A 9,821-nucleotide genomic window follows, 5' to 3' on the forward strand; every position below is an offset into this window, starting at 1 on the left:
GTGAGTTTCACTGACTTATCGAGTCATATCAGCCTCCTTTCATAAAGTTTTACAGCTTCCTCCAAAGGCCTGGCTATGGACAATGAGATGAACAGCAGCCATTGTGGATTTTAACCTAGTTAAAGCTTAGTTAAATGCAAATTGAAATCTACTGATATCTAACACTGAAATTTTAATCACTTTAACTTTAATGAAGCTTAAAAAATTGGATCAAAGTAACTCAACAATTGATATGAGTGACTCAATTTAAATTATGTAATTTAAGTTAATTGCCTCACATCCAGACAACTCCTGGCATATTTTGAAGAGCCTTTATTTGGATGCCTCTTCAAAGTGTGGTTTTCTTCAAGATGCTCCAGTGGGATACACTGGAGAGCAGCTGAATCAATTCATGAAGCCATTAGTAATGCTAATGACATTTAGTGGTGCATTCCTGCTGATGCATTTGGTAAAGTATCTGGGCAATGCTGAAGTTTCTGCTTAAACACTTATGTAGAATCAAGTATTCAGAAAACATCCCCTAACATCAGTGCGCATGCAGACAAGTACTCTCTTTAAACATCAAGTGAGTGTCTTGTTTACTTGTGGGGATAAGTGGTTTGTTTACATTCGGGGCTCCACTCTGGTTAAATCTTTCTCTTCACCAAAGTCTGCACGTTGTTTTTCCTTCTTAACGACTAGTTTGTGTGTGTTGTCTATCCCTCTGGGAACAATCCTCCTTCATCTGTCTGCTAGTGCCCGCCGAGGTGAGTTGTCTCTTTTGTGTCACGATGCAGTGGACTTGCTGATGTCACTCTGATTGTTTGTTACTTAAATCTCTTTAGAGACAAATCATCTAGTCTGAATCATCAGGCTTGTCAGTCTGAGGAAGGGCCCGGTGAGCTCCGAATTGCAAGTGATTTGGAAGAAGCATGTCCTATTAGAAATATGAATAATACATTGGAGGCTATTAATAACTACAATTAGGTCTCAAAGTCATCATGTGTCTCTCTAAATTCCTGATTTGGAATGCTGTGCTCTCGCAGTTGTTGGCATTTTTTCATCTGTTTCTTCATATTTGTAATTGTAAACATTTGCTGAGCCTTTTCCACCTCACGTACAATAGCATTTTGTCCAACAACCCCAGCCTGGTGGTCATGCTCCCCTTTATTTTCCTTTATTTCCTATGCTTGACTATCCTCCATCTGTCTTTATTTCACAGCGGCATCTTTTTGCTGTCAGAGTTGTCAGAGTCATGCCTGCTATCGTAAACCTCCTCTTTAATGTGGTTTCCACCAACACCACTATCTCCTTCGGTGGGGTGCTGCCAATGGTCAGCCTTGTCTCTCTTCTGGTGGGGGTTGGAGGTCATCTTCTGCTCTAGCTGGTGCTGTTGAGGAACCCCCACAGTCGTTCCAAGCCAAGCTCCATCATGCTCCTCAATCTCAGCCTGGCAGATCTTGGCGCTCTCCTCACCCTGCCCTGTGCGCTCCTGACTGCCAGTTTCTATAACTGGCAGCTTGGCGGTGGGACCTGTGTCCTCCTGGGATTCACAACTTCAGTCACAGTGGGAGTAGAGATCTTCAGCCTGGCAGCATTGTCTGTGCTGAGGTATCGTATCGTTGCACCATGGATGAGACCGCCTGCTAGTCTGACAAAAGTGTGAGTGTGAAGCGGAGGTGGGTTTGTAAAAATGATTTGAGGCAGTGTTTGTACAGTTGTTTGACTGTATAATGTTTACAATGATTCCTTTAACATATTGTTCACACCTGTAAAATATTACCTTTAAAAAGCTGCATACATCTTTATTAAAGGTATTTAAATGTATTTCAGTACAATGGAGCAACTGACTGCTAACGGATATCACATGTATCCCCTCTTGAGTTGGAGGAGACCAAAACAGAGCTTCAAGGAGAGCGACCAGATAAATAACTTCAAATTAATGCTACTTTTTCTCTGAAGACATCTTTTTCTTCTAATTACATATGGGAACTTAGCCATGTACGTCCTCCACTGGAAGTTGCAAACAAATATACTTATTCCTTGTGTCCTTGTTCCACAGGCCATGCGCTGTGGTAGCCATTTGGCTGGTCTCGTTGACCATGGCATTACTGAAGGTCACCTACATTGACTTCAGTGGTGGTTGCATGTGGTCCGTTGGCCGAAACAAGTGGCTCTACTTCCTGGTTGCTGCCTTTCTGGTTTACTATGTGGCCGCTCTCTTCTGCATCACCGTTAACTGCGGCCTTATCATCTCTCACCTCCATAGCTGCAGGGGCTCGCTGGCCGCCGACAGACGCAACAAGAAAGCTACTGCGCTGCTCATTGGTTCAACTCTGGTTTTTGCAGTTAGCTGGTTGCCATACTATGCACTTGAGTTTGTCAATGTGTTGTCCCCTCATGTTACTTCAGCTGCTTTTCCCATTAGCCAACTCGGGGCTAAACTATCTTCAACTTTGCTTCATCTGTCAGCCACCACACCTGGGCCAACGCAGGAAGCGCAGAGCGTGTCCCTGCTGTGGGAAGTGGCGTCACTGACGGCCATTTTTTTGGTGTGCCTGGTGCCTTGCTGGAACCCGCCACTGTACTTCCTGCTGTCCTGTCCTGCCGTACGTCAGCCTCCCCCACGTTTGCCGATAGCTCAGCATTCTGCACACTCTCTCACTCATCAAACCCAGACACACGGGGTGACTTAATAAAGTTTACACAGCTGTGCTCACTCACATACCCTAGTGGGACAATAGTCATATTAGATGTTATATCAACCGCTGTAAATCAAAATTCATGATTCATGCATTTTGTACAGAACATGCGTTTGTTTAGATCCTTTTGTGGTCAGTCTCATTCTGCTTGCTTTTGTAACACCTCTAAAAAGGCTCTTGGCAACAGTGTGTGTGAAGCTCTCAAATAGATGACAGTGTGTCATAAACAGAATGCTTTAGATGCCATAAAAACACAAGGTTTATATTTCTCAGCACAATACCAGTGTCACTCGGCAACTTCCTGTCTTGTGGCAATTTTCCATAAAAACAAAGCTGGAAATCTGAAATGATTTAAAAACAGGTTTTGAAGACATTTCTCTTCATATACCAGAGCTCACATCACAGTTTCCAAATCCAGGTCACTGACCTTAAAGCAACCTCTTTAGAGCTCCCACACGGGACCTGAACCTGTGATCTTAACAGCTTTTTTTGAAGGACGTCTGCTGACTGACATTAAACCAACCAAGCAAATGGAAATCAAACTACCAGTGGAACTTTTAAACAAACATCCCTGAACTTAAAGAAAAAAAATCTGATCATTATGTCATATAGCAGGTGTATAGTATGAAAAGAGGTTTGCTATGTTTCAGGAACCTGCCATAGGATGTCATTACATTCCATCTAGTAGATTACATCCAGCAATGTAGCCTTACGGCCCCTTTACTTCACATTGTGACTGAGTAAAAGCACCGGAGACACAGTCAGCTATGCCTGCTTCCCTGAAAAGCGCCCTGTACAGCTTAGTAGCAACATTGTCTAAATTCAATGTCATCTTGATAACCTTATGAAAAGAAGCCTCCTTGACTTATGGGAAGTATTACTAAAAAGATGACTTGTTTTGTTCTGAACTGTAATGCGCAGAAGTGCTTATTAAATCGGGATTTGACACAATGATTCACATCAGAAGATGACTGCATGGGAAAATGACTTCTTAACAAGTGGAGCCTATCTACATCCACGCTGATTTAATATCACAATGTAAAGGGCATGTCATGTATTTGCGCGGGTATGGGGGCTTTGTTTGACAAATTGGCAGAGGGCGGATAATTGGATTTTTTTGTTGTTAGCCTATTCATTTCAAGATTTCTAGTAAGCAGCTGAGTTGCAATCACTTGCCCTGAAATATTGCATAATGGGTTTGTTTTTCAGCTGAAGTGAAGATTGCTTAAATTTTTATCACTAATATTTGCTTGATGCAGGGGTTCACTTTGGGTACATGCCTACTTGCTTTCTTGCTGAGAGTTAGATGAGAAGATTCTCTAAAATGTGTCTGCTTGATGTAAAGCAACACCAGGAAGTTTAGCATACAGAGTAGGTGCTGCAAAAGGGTCAACTTTGCTCTGTCTAATACACTTTTAAACTCACACCTCTATTAATTTAGCATTAAATGTATTATCTATATTAGACATAACAACCTGAGGTCTGGTTTCTTAAGTTCTGTATTTCTGGTGATGGATAGAGACAAGCTAGCAGCTTCCCTGTTTCATATATTTACATATGCTATGCTAAGCTAGCAGATGGCTAACTGAAGCTTTATATTTAGCAAACACATATATTTACTGAAAGTATCAGCATGAAAGCACTTATTTACTGCAAGCATATATTGTTAATCTTGTTATTGTTAATCTTTTGGGGCATTTGGGGACACGAGGAATTAGTCGCCTATTTGTACATCCAGCAACCACAAAGCCAGAATCCTGGTGTGGTGTTTCTAACCAAGGTCACTCCTGTCCCACAATCTTTTAAAGGTGTAATATTCCCATTGAAATATTATTAACCACTTCAGCAAATGATCTGAAATGATCAGACAAACATGAAACTTATTGGAAGAATATGTTTGTTTGTTTTTCTCTCCTAAAATGAATCTTGAATCTTTTTGGTTTGTTTGCCATCTGTTGTATGTGAGAGGACATTTTTAAATCTTTGCATTATTGTCCACTTGTTCTGTTTCTGTATCATTAATCAATATAAAAAATTCAGCTCCTGGTTCCAGTCTTTCATGTATTTAATTTTTTTAAATATAAATCCAGTGCCACTGGCGACTTGTCTAAATGGTAATGTTCTCTCTGTTTTAGGTCTTGTACTCTTTTCGCTAACTAGTGAAACATGTGGTTCCTCAGCAGCTAAATGTGCACATGAGCATAAGGAATTCTTAAATAAAATCCAAAGTGATAGTCATTCATTTCCTTGGATGGGTAAAAGTAATACAGTTCCACCCGTTTTGTTATCTAGATCTGTGGCTAGATGCACAGGACCATAACGCATAACTGAATGAAATGAATACAGTAATCTCTAACCTTGTGGGGGCCTTCTTATTGACAGCCACAAATCCTGCCAGTTACCTCTTGACCTCCTGACTCAGAGTGCACAGCTGGATATTCAAATGACAGACTGCAGTGTTTCCATTAGCAGGGAGCAGGCGGGGTTTTTTTGTCAATGCTATCTTGGTGGCTAATGAGAGCACTTATCTCTGTCATCTGCCTGTGCTGTGATCCTCTCATGCGGTGCAAGGCACTCACAAGCTCTGATGTCCTGATGAGACTTAATTAAGTCTCCAGATTAGAGAAAGCTTAAAATATAAGTCACGCTCAGCAGGCCCATTGAGAGAATCCTTCCCATTTCCATTCTCTGTATTGACTGAAGCCCCAGCATGTCTAGGGACCTGCTGTATTACTGAAAATGCTGCAAGTTCAGACACTGAGCAGAATGGGCTGCAAAGTGAAGCTGACAAAATATTAATATCCAAGGGATTCAGGAGACAGTTGATACAAAGGAAGGCCCTTTTATCTCACTCCTGCTTGGACAATTAGGCGAAGTATGATTGTGTTCAGGACTGGACACTTACCACTTAGCACTGTTTAAATCCCACAGAGAGGATGTGTTTAATGAGACTAAAATGATACCTTGTACACACACACACAACTGTCTGAATGATCTTTTCTGAAAATGTTGTGACACTGTGTAAAATAAGAATATTTCATAAACACATGAGAAAAACAATCTAATAAACCCCCATTTTATTCACAAAAGAACATAGAAAACATCACAAAAAGACATTCCACTGTTTCATGAAAAAATATTAGCTCATTGTGAATCTGGAACAGGGAGAACAAAAGGCTGGAAAAGTAAGTGGCACTAAAAAGAAAAAGCTGCAGCAACATTTTGGGACTAACTAGATTAACTGGTAACATGACCGGGTATAAAAAGATCATCATGAAAATGCAGAGGTTCACCAGTCTGCAAGTATTGTATGTATTTGTGGTAGAATTTTGGAATAGTGTTTCTTCTAATGCCTGAATATCTCATCATCTACAGTACAAAATATCATCAAAATGTTTTCAGAATCTGGGCACTAGGCTGAAAATGAATAGTGGATGTCCCTGTTCTTTGGGCCCTCGGGTGGTACTGCATTAAATACAGGAATGATTCTCTCAAGGAAATCATTGCACAGGCTCAGGAACACATTCAGACACCAATCTCTGTCAACATATTTCACCATGCATTCATAATGCAGGTCAAAGCTTTGTCATGCAAAAGAGAAACCATATGTGAACGTGATACAGAAATGCTGTTGCCTTCTCAGGGTCAAAGCTCATTTAAAATGGACTGAGGCCAAGTTAAAAACTGCTGTGGGGTCAGACGACCTGAAATTCTTTTGGGAAAACGTGGACCCTGCTAAAGAGGTGAGGGACCATAGCACTCATTTCAAAAGCCTGTATCTCTGATGGTATGTAGGTACATCAGTGGCTTGCACATCTGGAATGACGGTATACAGATTTTAGAGCCACAAATGTTCCCATTCAGACATTTTTTTTACTTTTTTTCAGGGAAGACCTTTCACATTTCAGCAAGACAATGCCAAACTGCATACTGCAGGTATTACAACTGCATGGCTTTGTAGTAGGAGAGTCTCTGTGCTAAACTGGTCTGCCTGCAGTCCAGACTTTTTCAGAAACTGAACACATTTGGCCCATCATAAAATCAAAAATATGAAAACAAATATGACCCAGAACTACTGACAAGCTAGAATCGTGTGTCAGACAAGAATGGGAAAAATGTTCTTCAGTCCAGCAGCTGCTCTCCTCAGCTCCCAGATGTTTACTGACTGTTGTTTAACCCTTTAAAGCCAGTCGGAGAGGGAACGCTCTGTTTTGCATAACTATTTTTAAATCCCGGTAGCACTGCAACCACGTAAGCTAGCGCAATAAGTTTTTTTTGCATATGAAACCGGAGGAGTTGTACTTACATCTTATGCCATCAGCTTGTCCTCGGTCACAGTTTCCTTCCACATATAACTTTGCAAAAATTGCATAAAAAGCACTTGCAGGAACAAAAACATAATATTCCAGAAATACGCTTTGCCGATCTGATCAGCTGTTTGTAACACTTCCTTGTCCATCAGCTCGAACTATCGCATGTCCGCCATTACCTGCTCCAAACCGGAAGTGACGTAATTTGCGGAAATGTAGTTTTTTTTTTTTACCATCAGGGCCTTATGAGCCTATACTGGTGTTTTTAAAAGTTATGTTTGACTTTATGACTTTCTGTGTCGTTTCTGGGATGCTTAGGACTCATATTGCACTGCTGGAAATAGTTTATTTTGATGCATATGCTGTTATTTTGCAAATTTGCATTATAATATTTATTTTCGTTTTTCATGCAGTATATAAAAATTGGTGTATTTCAAAAATAAATCTATGAAGACACTCAAAATAAATTTCCTGTGGTGGGAAACTATTTTGTGCAACTTTTATGTATTTACAGTTTTGAGGGATAAGCCTCTTAAATTTCTCTAACTAGAAATATATGTTAAAAAAAACAAAAACGACTTTCAATATTTTTGTAGTTTATTGCACCTTTTTGCAATTTACGTAATTACTATGCACTTAATGCATACATATTATTAAAATTTGGGCTATAATGGTTGTATTGATGTATATCAACTTGAAATGCTCCCAAAAATGGCTCCACAGCATGTAAAAATATAATATAAGCTCTGGCGCATTTGGTTCTATGGTAGGTCTTAAAGGGTTAAAGAAGAGGGGATGTCACACAGTGATAAACACGGGCCTGTCCCAATTCTTTTGCTGCTATCAAATTCAAAATGAGTAATTTCTCACTTAAAAACAGTTCATGTGTTTTCTATGTTCTGTTATGTATAAAATATGGTTTGATGACATTTGCAAATCCAGAGTTATATTTGTAAGTACATGGAATATGTTTAATCTTTCATTACACACAAAAAATCCTTCTCACTTTAAATTATATTCAAAGTGAGATAATTTGATGATTTTTATGTGCTTACCTGTGCATTGCATCATAATGTTACCTTGAAGTCTGTCTATTTTAAATCCTTGGTTTTTGAAATGACTCACGTAGGACTTTCTCTAAAGCTGAGCATGAATGATGGAGCTTCAGTTTTGCTTGACAAATTTATGTTTGAAGCAGTGCAAGCATGCAGTTTTTGTCTTTAAAACTCAGAAACTAATCAGCCAAAACATTAAAACCACCTGCCTAAAATTTATGCATGTGGCTCTCAGATGCTGATCATTCGGGTCATGTGAGGAGTGGGGTGGGACCTCCATACAGCAGGCATTGGGCATCACAGATGCTCAAATAGATTTGGGGCATGGGGAGTTTAGAGGCTGGCTCAGCATCACACCTACGTGTTCTTTATTGTGTTTTGAGCTTACTGAGCCTTTTTTGCGATGTTTAGGTGGGTAGAAAGTGCCAGAATAACAACCACATGAACCCAGGACCAAGGTTTCCCTGTAGAACATTGCAGTGCAACAAGGTGATCAGTCTTATTTACATCACGCTGTTGATTAGCACTTTAAAAGTTATGTTAGTTGGAAGTTACTGATGCACATTTCCAGAGGGTACAGAGCAACTTAACCTTTTATTCTGTGTGTCTGGTGAATGTAAGTCTAATTTTCACTGCTTTTAGTTTTGCTTTAGTTCCTCACAGCATAACCAGTCAAGATAATCGGCCACCCTCACTGATCCATGGCCTGCTGCAAGTTTTGTCTGCTGGTGTCCAAACACTTGATCAAAGCAAATCATTTGGTAATGCCTTGAATATTAAGCGTGACTGACGTAATATGATGCAAGAACTTGAAAATACAGTTAACTTTGACATTTTAGTTGTTTAATGCTGCTGGGCTCAGAAGCTAGCCGGACCAGTCTCGAGACCACTTTTACGTGGTCTTGGTCTTGTCTTGGTCTTGGTTTAGGCGGTCTTGACTACAAGTCTACTAGCCACTGCATTTGTGTTTGTTTGACAAATAGCTTAACACATGTTTAACAGAGTTTTGCTCGGATTATGTCCTTTGGTCATAGTGATGTAGTAATTAATTTGCATATTAATTAGCATAGCTCTAAATCCTACGAGGTTTAGAAGATTGCATCTTGCTGAAGCAAGAGCTGAGTTTGAGGTGTTTAAATGATAATAATTATCAATAATTAACATTATTATCACTGTTATTATTGTAATCACACAGTTTAGACATGTTGATCAGTGCCTTTGCCTCTTTTTATCAGTAGGATTATGACAAAAGTACCAAGCCAAAACTGAAAAGGATGCTCCAATAACCGACGTTTGTCTCTTAACCCCATTAACACTGACCTTTGAATCATTCAAGCATACAAAGGGCACCTCAAGACATGAACCAGAGCTATGACCTTAAAACTTGGCACATCTCACCATCGTGTGCAGTGTGTCCTTAAAAAAGTTAAGGAAACTGGACAGGTGGAAGACAAAAGAAGAAGTGGCAGGCCTAAAACACTACAGCAGGTGAACAGTATCTGAATGTCTCAAAGAAACAGGAAAAATCATGGGCTGCCAAATTACACAAAAACTAGTCTACAAATCAGTGGCAGCAGGTCTCATGGAGTGATGAATCTAATTGTGAAATTGTTGGTTTAAGTCAATATGGATGGAAGAGGTCAGAAAAGATGTACAACACTGTAAAACAGTGGAGGCTCTGTGATGGTTTAAAGCTGCATTTCAGTCATGCATTTTCCATGCAGTGTCATCTGGAAAGTGTTTTATTTGCATGGCAATGATCCCAAACACACTGC

General features: G+C 39.9%; 1 protein-coding gene across 1 annotated transcript; it reads left to right on the top strand.

Moving 5' to 3' along the window:
• The first annotated feature begins 1,039 nt into the window (after positions 1–1,039).
• LOC146498329 (somatostatin receptor type 5) lies at positions 1,040–2,693 on the top strand. The gene is given in 2 exon segments (XM_085140485.1): positions 1,040–1,641; positions 2,042–2,693. Coding segments are annotated over 2 exon segments (1,110 nt in total). The 5' UTR covers positions 1,040–1,165; the 3' UTR covers positions 2,676–2,693.
• The last annotated feature ends 7,128 nt before the right edge of the window (positions 2,694–9,821 follow it).

Source organism: Neolamprologus multifasciatus, chromosome 18 (assembly GCF_963576455.1).
Source record: "Neolamprologus multifasciatus chromosome 18, fNeoMul1.2, whole genome shotgun sequence".
NCBI classification, from domain to species: domain Eukaryota; kingdom Metazoa; phylum Chordata; class Actinopteri; order Cichliformes; family Cichlidae; genus Neolamprologus; species Neolamprologus multifasciatus.